Genomic DNA, 18,523 nt, shown 5'->3' on the forward strand with positions numbered 1-18,523 from the left:
GGCTCAGTGGGAGGAAGTGGGTGTTCCCAAGGTCATTCAGAGCCAGGACTATAATCCATGATACTTTCCCTTCCATCCAACAGTCCACAGCTGGCCACACTCCATGAGGGTCCTTGGCTTTGGCCAGCAGACCATCTGCTTGCATGGCCACACAGTCTGGCCCTTCCCAGCCTCGAGGCATTAGGCTCCAATGGCCAGAGGTGCCCGCTCCGTGGGTAGGCCAATCTTTCAATAAATATTTGCAATAGCTTCCTTACTGGTCTCCCCACTACCACCCTTACCCCTTTTAGTACATTTTTAACATAACAGCCAGGGTGAGCCTGTTAAACTCTGAGGCAGGTTGTGTCCCTCTTGCTCACTCAGAGTAGAGGCCAAAGTCCTTACATGATCTCCCCCTTCTTACTTCTCTCCTTAATCTCATCTTCTACCTCCCCACTCCTCACTTCTCTTCAGGCACACAGACCTTCTTGATGCTCCTTTAACACACCACCCACACTCCTGCCTCAGGGCCTTTGCACTTGCTGTTCCCTCTGTTTGGAGTGCCCTTCTTATGAATTTTCACATGACTTTCACTTCCTTCAGGTCTGTATTCAAAAGTTACCTTTTCAGTGAAGCCATCCCTAGTCGCTCTATCTAAAATTTTACTGCTTTATGTTTTCTCATTGAGATATACTGTATGCTTTCTTTTTATTTGTCTTATTTGCTGTCTGTGCCATTACAATATAAGCTCTGTGAGGGCAGGAACCAACAGCTGTATCCTCAGTGTCTAGACAGTGCCAGGCACTCAGTACCTGGGGAAGGGCTAGGTGGGTGAAATGCTGGCTTCTGTGTGCCTGCATCCAGGCAGACACTCCCTGGCTCTCCCAGCCCACCTGTGGGGCTCTCGCACCCCCTGGAGGCTTCTCCACTCCTCCTTCCTTGGCCCCCAAAGACATCTCCCCTCCTCTCCTCCCAGATCCCTCCCTACAAAGCCACTTCTCAGCCAGGTGTGTGGGCTGGTCCCAGGAGACATGGATGTATGTGTCCATTTAATTTAAGAAAAGAGAGATCTCCATCAGCCTCTCCAACTTCAGGGCTGACTTACTGGCAACACTCGCGGGGAAACTGAGGCCTGGACTGGGGAAGGGCCTTGCTCCAGTGACTTTGTGATACAGACAGGACTTCACTGGGGCTCCTGCCTCCTGGCTCAGTCTTGGCCGTTGTGAGAACTGGGCTGAGGGGTGGTCTCGATTCAGCTCCCTCCACAGAACATGTGCCTTACCAAGCTTGCTGAGTAATGGTGGTGGCTGACAAGCGACCTGCTCGGAGTCCACCCACCCCACTGGCCCCTCTTGGCAGCCAGACTTCTTACAGGTTGGCCTTCTTCGAGTACGCTCCTCAGAGGGCCTGGGGGCTGGACACCAGTCTGCCTCTGCAGACACTGGCAACTCTTTAATGTGGGTCAGCGCTTCTGAAACTTGACTGCACGCACAGCAGCCGCGATTGCCTTTCAGAGCTCCGGGAAGCCTGGAGCGGGCCCAGAATGCTGCCTTGCTGCCAGCTCCTCGGGTGCTGCTGGCTCTCACAGCAGCTGCATATGCGGGCTCCTTGGAAGTCTGAACGTCCTGACACCGGACCCCGGCCAGAGATTCTGATTTAACTAGTCTGAGGGGTGTCCTGGTTTAGAGAACCACCGGCCTGGGTCACTGCACATTATTCCTGCCCTCTGGGCAGCTCCACTGTAGAACAATTGTAATGCCGGTGGTTGAGGTCAGGCAGGTTCACATTGAATTCAGGCAGACGGTAGAGAAACTGCGGAGCCGGAAAGCGTCGGGCCATACCCGTTTATTGGAGGCTCACAAAGACAGACGAGCAAATAAACAACAAAAGGGAAAGAGCTAGTAAACAAAGGAAAACCTGCTGTTCGAAGTCAGGGCAAGGGAGCAGGGAAACCGCACCCCACGGTGGCGGGAGAGAGATCTGGGAGAACCCCTCCCGGGGCAGCACCTGTAGCCTTACACAGGCTGCGCACACGTGCCTCTGCCACGTGCTCACACCGATCAGGCAAGTGCTTGCAGCCGGTAAACCCGCAAGCCTAACACAGCCGCCCCACAACAATTCAACTTACAGAAAGGTGTTTATTTGCTTGTTTTTATTTGTTTTTAAGAGAAAGGGGCTTGTTGACAAAGTGAGGAGAGGTGAGGGGCAGGGGGGCTTCATCCTCTCCAAGGCAGCCCCAGGAGAGGGCACCCCAAGGACTGAAGGGGGCAAGGGTCCGGAAGGAAAGGGGGCTCTGAGACCCTGAGGCCAGCAGCGGGAAGGGGGGAGAGCCCTAGGAGCCCTTCCAGGCTGAGGGGCGGCCAGCAGAGCTAAAGTGGCTGGGTGGCCCTGCAGGGCCCCATCTGCGGCCTCATTCTTGACCCTGACTTTGATAGAGAAATAACTTCCCCATGCCCTCCTCTGCCCAGCCTGCCTCTCCTACCTCTACCCGTGCTCGTCCCCAGCCACCCAGGATTCGAGTAATGGATGTGTGTGTTGCCCCCTCCCGCAGAGTGCGGGCTCGCGGTGGGCAGGGACCATGTCTGATTCATCTCCGTGTCCCCCACGCCCTGGGTGCTGGGGGCAGGAAAGGAGTGTGGAATTGAGTGTGCTCCCCGGACGCACCGGGGCCCAGGCCTATGCGCCGCCAGCTCCCGGTGCTCTGCAAAGCCCGCGCATCGTGCTGGTAATTGTGGAGGTAAATCTTGTCTGGTCTTCTCGCAAACACTTGGTGAGATATTCCATAAATATGTCAGCAGCAGCATTAAAATTTGATGGCAGGCGGCACAGGTCGGGACTAGCACTGTGACTTCCCAGCAAGGTATGACACCACCACCTCCCTCTCATTAGTCGGTGGTGGGGACGCTCTGGCCTCCTTGCCGAGCCAGGCCCAGCCAGGGGGAGGCAATTTCTTCAGAGGAGGGCCTCTGGCTGCTCTGAGGGACAGGCCAAGGTCTAGGCCACAGAAAAGTAACTCAGCTCAGGGCTGATGTCAGGCTAAGAGAAGCCCCTGAAGGCTCTGGGAGTGCACTGGGGGGTGGGGGCAGGGGGCTCAGAACCCGCCAGGCCATGTTATGAGTCTGGGAACTGGTAATAGGGGCTGGAGGCTTGTTTGAGCTTTATAGGCAGCCTGGTAGAAATTGTTGGTCTGCCCACAAAAAGGCCTCATAGAACACTTTCAAAAGCATAGGTTGGTCTCATTTAAGCAAGCAAAGGGTCGTTCGGGAGGGAGCCAGGGAGCAAAAATATTTCTAGTGGCAAAAGACTGGAAACCAGTCTTGTATGCCTCCCACTCCTCCAGAGTCAAGGAAGGCTAAGTGAACCTGAAAGGGACATGCTCAAGGTCTCAGTGGTAGAGACAGGTAAGATTAGGGTCCTGGCTCCTAGTTCAAGACTTTTCCTGCAGTCAAGAATTTGGAAACTGAGACTCATAAACATAGATAAAAGTGAAGTGGTTACTGAGGGGGAGGGAAGTAATAAAGGACAAATATACGGTGATGGAAAATAATTTGACTTTGGGTGATGGGCACACAATGCAATCAATAGTTCAAATGCTATAGAGATGTTTACCCGAAACCTATGTGCTCTTATGGACCAATGCCACTCCATTAAATTTAATTTCTAAATAATAATAATAATAATAAAAAAAAGAACTTGGGGCACCTGTTGAAATACGGGAACAAAATCTGGAAATGTAATATTCATTAAAAAACAAGGCCCTGTGCCTCCTAGTTTTCAACAGTCAGAGCATGTGCTGAGCCCAAGGACTGATAAGCCCACATCTTAAATAGCTCGTCACTTTTTGATTCACAAAAGACTTTGAAATATGTCGATATTATTTAGTCCTGTAAGTGCTCTCATGTGCATTGCAGACGAGTAACTCAGGTTCAGAGAGGTCCAGTGATGTGTGTCCCAGGACACTCAGCTAAGTGGCTGAGGGGCTTTGACAGAGACTGGCTGACTCCAAACCTACTGCCTTCCATCACCTCAGCTGTCCACACAGAACGGCAGCCACTGCTGCTCTCAGCACCTGTGCAGAAGATCAGTGCCCACCTTTTCACAATTATTTATAAAAATCATGATGTGGCTCAGAGCTGTCAAGGGTTTCTGGGTCTATCAGCCAATGTACTACATGAGCAGTGACCTTGTCAGGGAGTTGACAGAGGGAGGAGTTGGGCCTCTGCGGCTTGTTCCACTTTAGGACACATTGTGTCCTGCTGAACTACTTCCTGTTTTTGAGGAGCTGGAGACTGGCCTTGTCCCCAGGCCCCTTTCCATGGGGACAGGGCAGTGCATTTTGACTTCTCAAAATGCAGCTGGGACTGGTGAAAGGTGCAGAGGGACAGATTTTGGTGACCCATTAAAAGATACAGCTTCAAGTCCTTCAGCGTCCAGATTATTGCCACTTCTTCCAAGAAGGCTTCCTAGACTTCCAAGCCAGAACAAATGATAACCTTGGCTCTGCTCATAAACTTGCATTGCCCTTCGCTGGCATCTGAAATGTCTAGTTCTGGGTCTACGAATCCCTTTAGATGCAGGGAGTTTTCCTGAGGACTGGGGGACCTAGCACAGAGCTCTGAATGGAATAGAGCCACTGTGAATGCTGAATTGAATGGGCTGACCAAGATCCTTGTGAGTTTATTAGACATCCATCACAGGTATGTGAGTGAGTTGGATGTTTTCAGGAATACAATTCAATGTTATTCCAAAGTAACGCTTGGAACCTGCCGCCTGGCAGCTTAGACTGGCAACATTCTGGGCACTCAAATAAAAGTCTTCAGGTTTCTAGACCTAGCATCTTCCAATGGCCAAATGAGTGGCAAGGAAAAGCCTTCCCAGTGTTGCAGCTGCAACTCATGAAACGCAGTTGGTCCCGCTCTCTTTGAGCTGTCACTTCTAGTGGGTTTTGCTAAAACAAACAAACAAAAATACCTCTTTGCTCTTTTGGAATGAGCTAACTTTGGTGCTGTGATTTTGTGGCAGGGGGGCCGACAGAGGCTTGGTGGGGGTCCTAGTCCCTCAGGAGAGCACCCAGTCAGGGTCCCTTTCCCCCTGTGGGGCCTGCACCCTGGCCTCTGCAGCAAACATAGCCCACTCCTCTTCTGTGCGTTTTGCTGCCTTTCTCTGACTCTTTGTCTCATGCATCTTTCAAAGATGAAAGTCCAGTGTTTCACTAATGCTATCTAGTACCTATTTCTGTCTGACCACAGAAGGGACTGGCTCAAGGGACATCTGTCGGCACAGGCAGCTCTTACTCACCAGCATCTGTGCTATGGGCAGGGCCCTGTGCCGGGGGCCAAAGGGGCTGCTGGAATCTGTCAGTCACATGTGACCAGTCCTGGTTTCTGCCCTCAGGGGAGAGGCACAGATTCACCACGAGGAGAAGGGAAATGGGGTCACATCCACCCTGAGTCTGGGCGGGCAGGATGGACCCAGGGCTAGGGGCTCAGGGAAAGTGTGGGGATGCTCTCTCAGCTGGGACAGTTGCTCTAGAAAGGCTTCCTAGAGGAGGTGGTGTTAAAGCTGGGTCTCAACAAGTTGGAGGATTAGACAGAGGAGAGGGAGGAAGGTGGCATTTCAGATGAAGGAAGCAGCACGAGCAGGCGGAGACGGGCCCATGGAAATGAGAGGAATGGCATCTCCATGGCCTGGAACAGGCAGGGGGGCAAGGGGCCAGATGGCTGGGAAAATCCTCAGGAACCAGACCCTGCAAGGCCTGAATGCCACCACTGAACTTCTGGACATTACTAACAGGCTTGGTCCTCCAGCCTGGTGTGTGGTGGGGGTGCTGTGGAATAGGACAGTGGGGTTTCCCTTGAGTCCCCTGAAGGGCCCATACATTTGGGTCTTTGTAGTACAGACAACAGGAAGTGGGCTGAAGGCACAATTGAGACCCAGAACCATCACTCAGCCACTTCCTGGTTAGTGAGAGGCTCAGCCCTGCCTCGCTCCAACCCCCACCTCGCTCCAACCCCCGCCTCGCTCCAACCCCCCCCTCGCTCTAACCCCCCCCCTCGCTCCAACCCCCACCTCGCTGTGGCACACCCGGCTCCACCATCCAACCTCAAAGCCAACAGCTCTGGGCGAAAGGGAAACGAGACACATTCTGCATTCTCTCCCTCACCCTCGCCCTCTCTCTCGGTTTTTCTCTTCTTGGTTTTTCTGAAGGCCTTCGTGGCTGGCCTGGGCTGGTGGGAGAAGAGGTTTTTCCCAGGAATGGATCGATGGTCCGCGTGCAGGCAGCCGGCTGACAGAGCTGACCTTTGAGTGCTTTACCTGGCTCTCCTTTCCCGCTGGGAGCCCCGGAGGACTGGCCCTGATAGGCAGAGGCTGGGAAGCCTTGGCCCCCAAGGGGCTGGGCCACGGTTGAGGGGAGACTCTCAGCACTGAAAGCCCTTTGCAGTCAGTTATTGAAACCTGTCCCATACACACCACTTCTACAGATGGGAAAATTGAGTCTTGGTGAGGAGAAGAGACTTAACCAAGGTCACTCATAGAGCTTTGACAGAGTCCCAGAATCCATTGTGTGTGTGTGTGTGTGTGTGTGTGTGTGTGTGTGTGTGTGTGTGTACACATATCCATATACAGGGCGAAGCAAAAGTAGGTTTACAGTTGAGAGTACAAGAAGCACAGAGCTTATTCTTGTATTATTACTTATTAATTATTGTATTACTTTTCATACAAACAACTATAAGCCTACTTCTATTCCACCCTGTACATGCATATGTGATACAGATTATTATATATACACATGTGTATATATATTATGTGTATATACATGTATTATGTACGTAATACATTATACAATGTAGTAATATAATACACACACTATTATATATAATATATATGTAATATACATGTTTGGAAGGCTGACTCTGCCTGTGTGGGGCGCTGTGGTCACTGTAACCATAGATAGCTCTGCACCAGGTACCTGCCGACCCTGAGCCATGACACATCGTGCAGTTCTACAAAACCACGGGGAGGAGCTGGAGAAACCTCACGATCCATTTCAAATCCGTATCTTCCTCCTCATCTGCAAAGAGTTTCTCTCATAGCCCAGTTTCAACCCTTCAGAAACAGAACTTGACTGCGAAGTCACTTTGAAAGACTTTGTGTATGTTAATTACAGCCGGCCAAGGTCTCGAGCTGAGGTGGGAGCCCACCATCTGCAGATGGGGTCGGCCCCCAGCGCGCTCTGCAAATCCCCATCATCTGGCAGGTGTCGTTTTGGGTTAATTAAGAGCTACACTGAGCTGGGTTACCTGTCACTTCTGAGAATTTTAGGAAACTTCGACTTTCTTGCCATCTCCCAGCTTTAGTGAAGGGGAAATTGAAACCGTCTCTGGTTCTGACGCTTTTCCTGGCCCTGATTCTCCAGGACAGCTACATTAAGTGCACTTTTTGAGGCCTCCTCTAAACTTTTATTTTAATCAGTCCTTTCTTGTTAACTTGTTGGTTTTTACAACTAGCTCCTCTTTATTCAGAAGACAGTGCTGTTTGGGGGAAAGCCACCATGTAACCTAAACTTCTTAAGCCTCTGCTTTCTTTCTGTGTCTTCGAGGAAAGAAGACACATTTCTTGGCTTTGGAAGGTTTTTGATTGGCAGGCCAGGGGCCTCCTTCCACAATCGGGGTTTGGGTTGTCAGTGCGAATCTTAGAGCTCTGTATTCATGGAGGTTAACTCCATCAGATCCCCAGATAACTGGGTTCTCAGTGGACCAAAGTCTCCTTCTCCAGCATGAGGGAGCTTTCTTTGGGCTGATGATAATGTTCAATACCTTGATAGAGGTTTGGGTTACATGGTGTGCACATTTGTCAAAATATAGCAAGAATACATTTAATATTTGCCCATTTCCTTATATGTACACTTTACATCCAAAGAAAAAACTTGTAAACAAATAGTGAATTTCAGTTAATGATATGCACACTGAAATACTTAGGGGAAAATGTACTGATGTTTGCAATTTACTCTGATGCATAAGAAATGCGATGAATGAAAAGCTAGAAATGGAGAGATAGATGTCAAGCAAGTTGAGAAATATTGATGAGAATTAGGTGGTGGGTATACAAGTATTCACCATAAAAACTCTTTCAACTCTGCTGTGTGTTTGAAAATTTGCCCACCTACCAGGGATGGGAGGGGGAGGACTTCCTCTTCCCCCTGCTGGCTCAGCCCAATGAAGTGTTCCTTAATATGGTAAAAGTCTCAGGGCCCAGAATGTAGTTGGGATATTATGGCCCCGTTCTGTCCCTGCCTGGCTATGTGGCCCAGGAAACAAGGGAGGTTGAGGGAAATTATCTCTCAAATTTGTCCCAGTCCTAATCATCTGGGATGATGAGTAATAGCGGACATTGGTGAGGTTCCATGTAAGATAGCTCTGTGTGTGTGTGTGTTGGGGGGGGGTGGATTTCATTTCTCATCAATGCCGGGAAGGAGCACATTGCTTGGGGTTGGATGGGAATGAGGGGAGTGGTCGCCAGTCCTTGGATGCCCAGTGGGGAGCCAATTCCCTTGGGCCCTGCAGCCATTAAGGCTCTACTGTCTTCCAGGGTGTTGTCAGAGGGAGGCCACACCCTTGGAGGGCTGTGTAACTGCCAGCATTCTTTATCTCCTAGTCTCGCCCTCTTTTTTGTTTTTTTCTCCAAGAGATAGTTCCCAAGCAGGCCATCCTTTCTGCCTTTCTGGCCTCAAGAGACTCCGTGTCTGGCCTCTGCCAAATCCCTTCTCCTTTCTGAGCCTCAGTTTCCTCATCTGTAAAGTCAAAGCTTGATGACTCTTCAGCTCCCTTCCTATTCTGACATTTCTGCAACTCTGTATTTCCTTCTGCCCCTTTGTTTCCCCAGGAGCCTGGCAGGGGTGGGAGGACTGGGGTGCTCAGAGGGTTTGGGGTGTGGGCAGGAGTGACTGAGCTTGTTTGCTCTACCGTCAATGAAGAGAGGCACCAATGCTTGCCACACGGGCGTGCAAAGGTCTTCTGCAACTGTGAAGTTGTTTGATGTTCTCCACCAGTCTAAGAAGTAGGGACTTTCCTTCCCTTCATTTTATAGATGTAAAAACTGAGGCTCCAGAGGTAAATTCACCTGCCCAGGGCCACCTGGGCTGTAAATGCAAATCCCTTGACCAATCTGCCAAAATCTTGGGGAAGGACATTGGACTCTTCCATGAGCTTGAGCCCAACTGGTCTTGATGTCAAGATGCCAGGAGGAGCCAGCAGCCACCAACTGTTGTTAGCACCCTTTGTCTGGAGCCATTTTCTGTGGTCTTTTTCAGGGTAGGCAGCTCAGGGCAGGAGTGGGGGGACAGAGCATACCTGTGGGTGTGACCCTAGCCATGAGTCTGAAAGGGTACCGGCCCTCTGTTCTTGGTCCTGTTGGTGGCAGCTGAAGAGGAGGAATCAGTCCCGAGTGTCCAGAGGTCCACCGTGTACCATCTGCCTCACCCTACCTCCCTGCTTTTACTCATGCAGTGCCCCCTCTGGCCCCACCATGCCTTTTCCCAAGGCAAAGAATACCAACAATGGCTGGCTGGCTGGCTTCTCCTGGCCCTGTGTCATCAAGAGAGACTTGACTCAAACCCTCATTCCCCGCCTCATGGAAGGTCCACGTCCTCCTCAGGGGGACACTTCCACTCACTCACCAACCCAGTTGTACGAGATGCTCGAGTGTGTTGCAGTCTTCACTAAATGTATGGAGGGGGGGTATAGTTCCCAATACGGGTGACTTATGGAAAGAGGAGAAGGGCTCAGGGAGTTATTTGTGCTGGGCAATCATAAGAGAAGGTGTTTATTGTGTGATCTTCATCTTGGGTCAGCTGGCTGGACTTCTAGGGGCCTGACAATGAGCCAAAATTGGGAACTTACATTATCTGCTCTAAGAATGTCATTCCTATATTTAAGGAGCATTATTTTGTGTCTTTGGATGTTTGGGGACTTTCATTATCTGCCATAAGAATGTCATTTCTGTATTTAAGGAGCATTATTTTGTGTCTTTGGATGTTGTAGCTACGTTGTCTCCTGGGCTTGGGTTTGCTCTCACTTAGACTGGGGCCGCACTCACTCGGCTGGTCTCCCCAGCCTGACCGTAGGCTTGCCTCTGCTGGCCTGTCCTCCCGGCTCTGGCCCTCCCCAGTCTGAAGGCTTCCCTGCTCCCAACCCTAATGGGAGGAAAGCAGAACGTTCCTGCCCCACCCCACTGTGCGTGGTGGCTTGCCTCTGCTGGGGCCTCATGAACACCTGGCCATGTCCTGTCATGTTCTGACCAGTCCAGCCCTCGGGCTTTGTGCCTGTGATGCCCTGCCTCCCTCTGCTTGTCAAGTCCTATCCATCCTGGCTCGTATGCTCCCCTCACCCCAGAAAGTGTCCCCAGTGCTTTGCCCAGATCTTCTCTTGACTGGACAAGACTCACTTTTCTAAGCTGCTGTCGTGGCATTTGAGGGAAGGAAGGTGAATGCTTCTTGGGTGTGACGAGGGTGGTGAATTCCGCAGGGGAAACGAAGCTGATCAGGGAGGCTTCCTAGAAGAGGTGGCGTGGGCTCTGGCCAGTTGGCTTAGTGGTAGAGCGTCAGCCTGGCGTGCAGGAGTCCCGGGTTCAATTCCCGGCCAGGGCACACAGGAGAGGTGCCCATCTGCTTCTCCACCCCTCCCCCTCTCCTTCCTCTCTCTCTCTTCCCCTCCCACAGCCAAGGCTCCATTGGAGCAAAGATGGCCTGGGCGCTGGGGATGGCTCTGTGGCCTCTGCCCCAGGTGCTAGAATGGCTCTGGATGCAACAGAGCGACGCCCCAGAGGGGCAGAACATCGCCCCCTGGTGGGCATGCTGGGTGGATCCCGGTCGGGCGCATGCGGGAGTCTGACTGCCTCCCATTTCTAGCTTCGGAAAAATGGGGGGGAAAAAAAAAGGTGGCGTGGAGCTGGGCCTGGCAGGCAGGCACAGTGCTGCTGGAGGAAGATGGAGAGGTGGCCTTTGCCCACGCAGCCAGATGCCCCCGGCCCAGGTGCAGCACTGTCAGGAAGTGCCTCTGACGGGGCAGCTTCACACCGCGCGCCCAGAGCCTGGCGAGGGCGGCCGCCCCCTTCTCCAGGCTGCTCTGGCTCTCCGCTCCCCCACCCAGCCCCCAAGGAGGAGGAGGCGGCGGCGCCGTGGCGCTGATGGATATGCCGAGGCCGGGCTGCTGCAGCCCGGCACTGTCACCATGCTCTCCCTCCCTATGCCGGAACCTGACACCCTGACCACTGAGGCATAAAAAACAGAGAATTGGAAGGCTCAGCCTGTCAGGCTGGGAGTGGCCCCCAGAGAGGTCTGGGGAGGAGTACGTGTGTGTGTGTGTGTGTGTGTGTGTGTGTGTGTGTGTGTGTTTGTGTGTGTGTGTTTGCCTGTGGAAGTGGGGAGGTAGTGAGGGGCTGGCTGGGCCCGGACTGGGAGCAGCTGGCCACACCTGGCAAGTCCTGTGGGCTCTGCACTGGGGCCTATGCTGGCGGGGGAAGAGCAGTGCTCCCATTCTGACATCTGGCTGGTCCCTTCTGGGGGCTCCTGCCCTTTGGCCCTTTGGCATCCTTAAGAAGATTCTATGGAAACTTGTTTGGGCTGAGGGTGGTCCCATGGGCTGTGTAACTCCTGTCACCACATGCTCTGTAACCAGTGGCATAAAAGGCCACTCGGCAGCCAGCTTCCAACACAACCTGGGCCAGGCACTGAGAGACTGCAATGAGTCAGACCCAAGCCCTGCCTCAGGGACGGGACAGACAGTAGGTTGTAGGGGAAGGAATTGTGAATTCTCCTCCTGGGGACTGGCTGGCTGGTGGTGAAGAGCTCTCCTGGGGCTGGAAGCGAGAGCACGGGAAAGTGCGGGACACAAGCATCACCGCTCCATGAGCCGGGCAGGAGGGAGTCATCCTCAAGTCCCGCCATGCCTCCCCACACACCCATGCTGTCCCCACCCCAGCACAGGGGCACCTCCTGCTTGAGCACAAACGGAGCAGCTAACAGCGACCCCTTCCCCAATGTCAGAGGCCCCCACCTTCTGCCTCTTCTGTGGCTTGTCCTTTCATCACAGCAAAGTACCGTGTGCCTCCCCCTGGTGGAGGGCCTGACTTGATGTCCCATCTTCCTCATTGGCTGAGGCCCGGGGAGCAGCCACCTCTGGATTCTCAGCACAGAAGGCCAGACTTAAGTAGAAGCTACCTTTGGCTTCTCAGTCCAGAGACACTCACTCAGGAAACACATGGGAAGAGGAGCTGAATCCACACTGGGGTCCTGGAGTGGCTCAGTCAGGGCTGAGAACCAGGCGGTCTGGGGTTTTGGAGTTGGCTGGTGTATTGAGGCTGTTTTGTGAGAGAACCTAGGCATCAGTCTCTTCACCTGAAAAATGGGTCAGTAACCCCAAGGAACACCTGGAGCATAGTAGTTTCATGGTATGCATGTGAGAGGCTGGTTTTCCCTTCCAGTAATAGAAAAGAGTTATAGGGGGAAATCTAGACAATGCCAGTGACAGCTGTCTACTTAATAAGGGTGTGGACTGGACCTGCCTTTATTGCTTCCTAGAGCAGCTACACTTTGTGTAAGAGGCAAACGCCATTTGCATTTTCTGAACTTGCTTTGACATTTGGTTCCTGTTTCTCTCCCCCCCCCCCCCACATGCAGGGAGTGAGTTTTCCGGGAGCCCCTACAGTCACCCTCAGTATCCCTCCTACAACGACTCCTGGAGGTTCCCCAACCCGGGGCTGCTCGGTGAGTACTGACAGAGGGCCTGCGAGGCCCCTGGGCCGTCGGCTGCCCGGGGGAACCGCCTAGGCGGGCCGAGGGCGCTCAACATCCCAAAGCCCAGGCACTGAAAGGGGGTGGGTAGCCTGCTCAGACATATGCAGTGTGGGAGCTGTGCTGGGTGGGCACAGTGAACAGTACAGTAAACACCAGTCCAGCCCTGCTTGGGCCCCGCCCTCCCCCAGACATGTTGGTGGTAAGGGGAAACGGCACCAAAGGGAAACAAAGACAAAAAGGGCATTGAGGCAGAAAGAGGACAGTGAGGGAAGTGCCTGCCCCAAAGTAACTTATATTTCTTAAGACTAATTGGCTATTCAGATGAGAAATCTCTAAATAAAAGCAAGCAAAGAGGCCAACTCAGATTGATAGTGGCTATCAGTGTTTGATGAGGACTCTGAGGCCCAGGAATTGATTAGTGATGTCTGCTGTGGACTTCACCGTAATCAGCTCCATTCGAAACTGGTTAGTTACCATGTGGCTCTAGGCCTGCCAAGGCATGCCATTCCCAGCTTAGCTGATGCCCAGCCTCTGCCCAGGCCTCAGACGGGTAGATTGTCCATGGCTAGGGGTCAGCCTGATATGTGAACATTATCTATGTAATTGGGCCATCCCAAAGAGCAAGCAGGGCTCACTCAATCCTCAAAAGGCCTTTTTTGTTTTGTTAAAATAAACTTACATGAAACCAGTGAGTAAGCTGGAGCTAAAGGTTCTGGAGCATGAAGCAGGAGCCCAGGGGTCACAAATGTCACTCACCACCTGAGCCAGCCAGTCAGCCTACAGGCAGCACACTAATCCCTCCCCCAGCAGTCAGCTGGGAATTTTCCTCCAAGGACAAAGGAGTGCCTCTCAGACCATCCAGGTTTGTCTGTCCAACTTAATAGGGCCTGATTAAGTGAGAACCTGGTGATTCCCTGGATCCTGAATTATTTTAGGACTGAGAACCATAGATTTCATCAGAAAAGCAAGAACCTGGCGTCTTGAAATTCAAGGTGCTAAGCCATGGGCCTGTGAAGGAGGTCAGGAAGTCAGCCTTGGCCCTTTCCCAAGCTTGCTCTGGTGGTTAGAACAGACACATGACATGGGCACCATCGTTTGCTGGCCACCACCCTTCCGTGCACTTGGGCCTTGGGCTGCCCAAAGCCTTTTGGTGTATCATGTACCATTGCAGGTGAAATAAGGAACAATGCCAGTGAGTGTTCCAGGTCCCTCTGCCTGGAGATTTCCAGTTTCCTAGACAACTAGGCTCTAACCATTGACCTCCTGGAGGAGCTAAACATGTGGACCAATCTCTCAGACTTGCTTTTTGGTTTTGGTAAAAATTACTTCTAAGTATTGGACCACTTACTTAATGTTTTTCCTTAAACACTCCACCAAGAGGCTCTGAGCTTTGAGTTGGCACAGCTGTCAGTTTCAGGAGGCAAAGGCTGGCCATGATCTCCCTGAACCAGTGTCTTCCAGCAGGGATAAGCGTGGGGAGATTGGTCTGGAGGCCTGAGCTTGGGGACCCCTCCTGCAAATCAGCCTCACGCAGAGTCCTGGTCCCAGAGCTGCTGTAAGACCCACAGGGATGTGACACAAAGGAGGCCTGGGCCAGACTGTGGGAGAGGCTCCTGGTGATAGGGATATGACCCCAAGAAGGTCATGTTGACCTAGGACCTTTACATATGACTATGAACTGTCCATGGAGACAAGTGGGGGCTGAAATGAATCCCATACATGACACAGAGCCCCAAATCCCAGCACAAGGCTACAGCTGGCCAGAGTGGGCACCTTTCTCTAATTCTCATGAGGTGTCCGTAGGCTTGTTTGCCTGGTAGTTGGAGAGGCTGAGGAGTGGGGAAGGAGCTACTCAGGAAGGGTGGCAAAGGCATGGCACAGGAAGTGGGTGGTCTATGGGGCCATGGATGGGGGACCTTGAGACTGGGAAATCTCAACTCATTGTGTGGGCACCTGGGAGCCCTAGGGATGGCGAGGGGAGAGTGGGACTGGCCTGTGTCTGAGGCCTTTGCTGCTCAAGCCGCAGTGAAATCCAGTTCACATCCCCATTTATAGGCATGGGCTGCATGTGGGAAAGATGTGAACTCTGATGCAGGGAGTTCGCAGGCGGGAGGCGAGGGAACGTTGGACAAGTGTGTTCATGCGGGGAGGTGCCCAGTGCCTTGACAGGGCCAGAGCCAATGTGGAGAGGAGGAAGAAGAATCAAACCTCTGTTCTCCCAATGAGCACTTGCTCATTGTGCAGGCAACTGGACAAAACCCCTTCGTGTGGATTATCTCGTTTTATCCTTCAACAGCTCTAGGAGGTCTATACTATTATCTCTATTGTACAGAAGAAGAAAGTGAGGCTCAGAAAGGTTAATTAACTTCCCTGAGGTCACACAGCATGCAGATGGCGGAAGGAGGACCCAGACTCAGGCCACCCTGACTCAGCAGCCTCTATTCGTAGCCAGTGTGTGATGTGGTACTCTCATTCGCCCTGACCGGTTTGAACAGGACTACAGCCAGGAAGAGAGGCACCTCCTCCCTGTGCAGGGACAAGCCTTGAGAATTCTAAATACTCAGACCCTGTATGTGATGAGAACAACTCTCGTCTATTTTTTTGAGAGCCAGGTTATTGTAGTTATCTGTCAGGTTTTCAGTTGCCAGCAACAGAATCCATTTTGGTTGATTTAAGCCAGTGGTTTCCACTGCCAGTCCATGGATTAATGCCGGCCTGCCAGAAATTTCGTGCTGGTTTGTGAAAGAGTGGTTAGCTCTTGAAAAGCACTGGTTCAAGGGGAAAAAAGTCTATTAAGGGGTGTTGGGGGCCCCAAGAATTTCTGGGAGGACCAAAGAGACAGGCATGGGACACATAGCCAGGACCCACACCTAGCCACACCGCCAGGGCTGCTCTGTGTAAACACTTCTGCCCTTGCCAGGTGGCACCCCTGCGCTGCCCGCTCTGTGCTGCTTCGTCCAGGGTGCCTGAGGGCCCTGCCCTGCCCCTGCCTGGTGCTCAATGTCTCTGCCACCACTCCCAGGAGATGGGGTCTCTCAGCCCATAGGCTCAAGTTGCTCCCTCCCAAATGAGCTCATATGCGGGAGAGGCTACCTGGCAGGTCCCAGGGGCCACCCCTGTGCCCTAGCAGCAAGGGAAGCTAGGAAAGTAAGTTCTGACGTCTAGCTCAAAGAGGCGGGCCTCGTACTACAGGAAACACAGGAAAAGCTTAGACAATGCTGGGCAGTTACAAACATGAGCAATGGGGAATTCCCCGTGCTGCCCTGGGGAATCACGGCCAGGCCATCAACCAGTGTGGGCGGCAGGCATGCCACGGGCAGCTTTATTCAAGCAGGAGCCGAACACGACGCTGTCTGGAGGCTCACTTTCCAGACGATGAGTGAGAGCCAGGCTCCCTCTGCCAGAGTCTGGCTGCGCGTTCACCTCTAGCAGCCTGATCTTCCCACAGGGACTTTAGGGTTGATCTGGAAAAGTCCCATGGAGCAGGGAAGTAGACTGATGTCTGCCATCTAGGGAGGGTGTCAAGGGGTGGAAACCTGCTCTGAGGCCCCTTGGTGCTTCTGTGAGATCAGCGGGAGCTGTGGGAACAGGTGGGACCCTCCACACACACACTCCCAGGTGCTCACGCCCTCACGCACACTGCCCACCCCGCGGCTGGCTGGGTCAGAGCCTCCTCCACAGAAACACCAGCAAAGTAAGCATTGGCAGTGCCACCGAATGAAGCTGCACGCTTCCTTTTCAGGAGAGCTTCCCTCGATGCTGAGCCTCTTTCCCAGGAGCTGCCAGCCCAGCCGGCAGGGCAGTGTGGCCCAGCACAGTGGGGCCTGGGGCCAGCGGGCGGGGCAGGCGGTGGGAGGAAAGGCAGCAGCGGTCAATTAGGATTAGAATGGGAGCCCTGTGGCCGCTTTAAAGGGATTAGGGAGTGAGTGGGAGCCCAGAATGATGACTGTGTCAAGAAGCAAATTGATGATAATGTGAATTAGAGAGGAAAAAATGACAGAAGAAAGGACAAGTTTATTCTAGATGAAGGTCTAATGGGCACCAGGAAGACAGAGTGCTTTGTGAGGTGATGTTTTCATTTCTCACAGTAAATGCGAGTGTTTTTTATTTTGCCATGGGACCCTCACGCTGCGGCCCTGCGACCGCCTGTGGGACAGCTTGGCCCCAGGTTCGGCTTTGAGAGGGGATGAGTCAGAGCCGAGGGAGAGAGGCATAGGCGGGGGACTCAGAAGGCCCGGCCCAGGTCCTCTGAATAGGCTTGCTTCCATCTTCTGTTCCCTGAGGCCCGTTGAGGGAGGGGGCAGCCCCTGTGGTCTTCCTGCTCCTGTGCCATACCCAGGCCTGCAGAGAGGGCACACAGGAACTATCACTGTCCCCATCCTACAGAAAAGAGAAGAAGAGTGTGCCGAAGAGGCTGACAAGTGTCTCTAGGTCAAGGCTCTGACCAGAGAGGTGACGGAGGAAGCAGCACGAAACTCCATCTCTGGGAATACTGAGGCATGGGGTGGGTGGCCCTCAGGCACAGCCCAGCAAGGCGCTGCCCACTCCTCCCCTGTCACTGCAGGCCAGAGCCATGCTGCATTCCCGGGGGCCGGGGGAGGGAGCAGTGTGTCTGCTCATCGGGGCTGCGTTTGGAGGAGTGGTGGCACGTGCTGAGGTACCACTGGCTGTATGACCTGGGCATGCTGCTTACTCTCTCTGTGCCTCAGTTTCCTCCTCTGCTCAATGGAAACAGTACTAGTTCTCACCTGATAGAATTATTGTGGAAACTAAAAGAGTTGATGGATATAAAGTGCTTAGAAAAGCACTTTCATATCCTTGTCTGATGGTGCCCTCATATAGCACTACTGTGACCCCCTTTTACAGATGAAACAACTGAGGCTGAGGGGAGGGAGGCCACATGCCCAAGCTCACTCAGCCAAGCTGATAGAGCCTAGCTGGCACTCGCCAGGCCTTGGTGCCCGTAATGATATCCGAGAGAATTGCCAGGGCGGGTTTGGATTTGGGTGAGATTTCAGAATCAATACTTGCCACCTCCCCTGGGAAATTGAGAAGCTTACTATTTCCACCCAGCAGACGTGTGGTCTGGGAGGGCTCACAGGGCCCCAGCTGCTGTCCAGTGGATAAACCCAGTCCTGCAGCGTAGGGGCCAGGCGTGAACTGCAGTGTGGGGGAAAGGTCTGGAGCCAGGGGGAGGCACCCTGAATTCCAGGCCCAGCTCTGATTCTGAGGGGCTCTGTGGCTCTGGGCACATGACTTTGGTTTGTTGAGCCTCAGTTTCCCTGCCTGTAGGAGGAGGCAATGGCCTGGCACATCTAACCTCTGTGGTTCTGAGAATCTGCTGGTCTTCCAGAGCCCCTCCTGCTTCCATCCTTGGGGAGACCTCTGACCACAGAGCAGACTCCTGGAGGCCTCACCCAACGTGCGGGCGCGGTCGCATAAAGCAGCTAAGAGACAGGGAGGAGCCCAGTGCCCCTGCAGGGCCCTCTCACTGGTCCTGTCTAGCGGTCTCAGGAGGCCGCCCGCACCCTGCCCTGCTCCGTGTACTCACACACCTCAGTCTCCTCTCGTCCAGATCTCCAAACCCAGCCTGCCCTGCTTCCTCCAGGGAGCCTGGCCCTGCCTGAGGACTCTTGTGTTCCCCGCTCTTTTCTCACCAGTGCCATCACCCTCCTTTCTCTGGGCATTGGCCTCAGGCGTGGGACTGTGGGCAGAGCGTCGCCCTCCAACCTCCTCGCCCCCTCTCTCTCT

The 18,523-nt window shown here is 53.2% G+C and overlaps 1 protein-coding gene across 7 annotated transcripts in view; it reads left to right on the forward strand.

Annotated features, from left to right (window-relative positions):
• Positions 1–18,523, forward strand: part of PAX5 (paired box 5) — a 182,492-nt gene that overhangs the window by 156,998 nt on the left and 6,971 nt on the right. For all 7 annotated transcript variants that reach the window (XM_066256748.1, XM_066256744.1, XM_066256747.1 and 4 more), the window contains one exon: positions 12,656–12,742. In XM_066256748.1, the coding sequence (XP_066112845.1) occupies positions 12,656–12,742 (87 nt within the window). The remainder of the gene's footprint in view (positions 1–12,655; positions 12,743–18,523) is intronic.

The sequence above is a fragment of the Saccopteryx bilineata genome, chromosome 2 (assembly GCF_036850765.1).
Source record: "Saccopteryx bilineata isolate mSacBil1 chromosome 2, mSacBil1_pri_phased_curated, whole genome shotgun sequence".
Classification (NCBI taxonomy): domain Eukaryota; kingdom Metazoa; phylum Chordata; class Mammalia; order Chiroptera; family Emballonuridae; genus Saccopteryx; species Saccopteryx bilineata.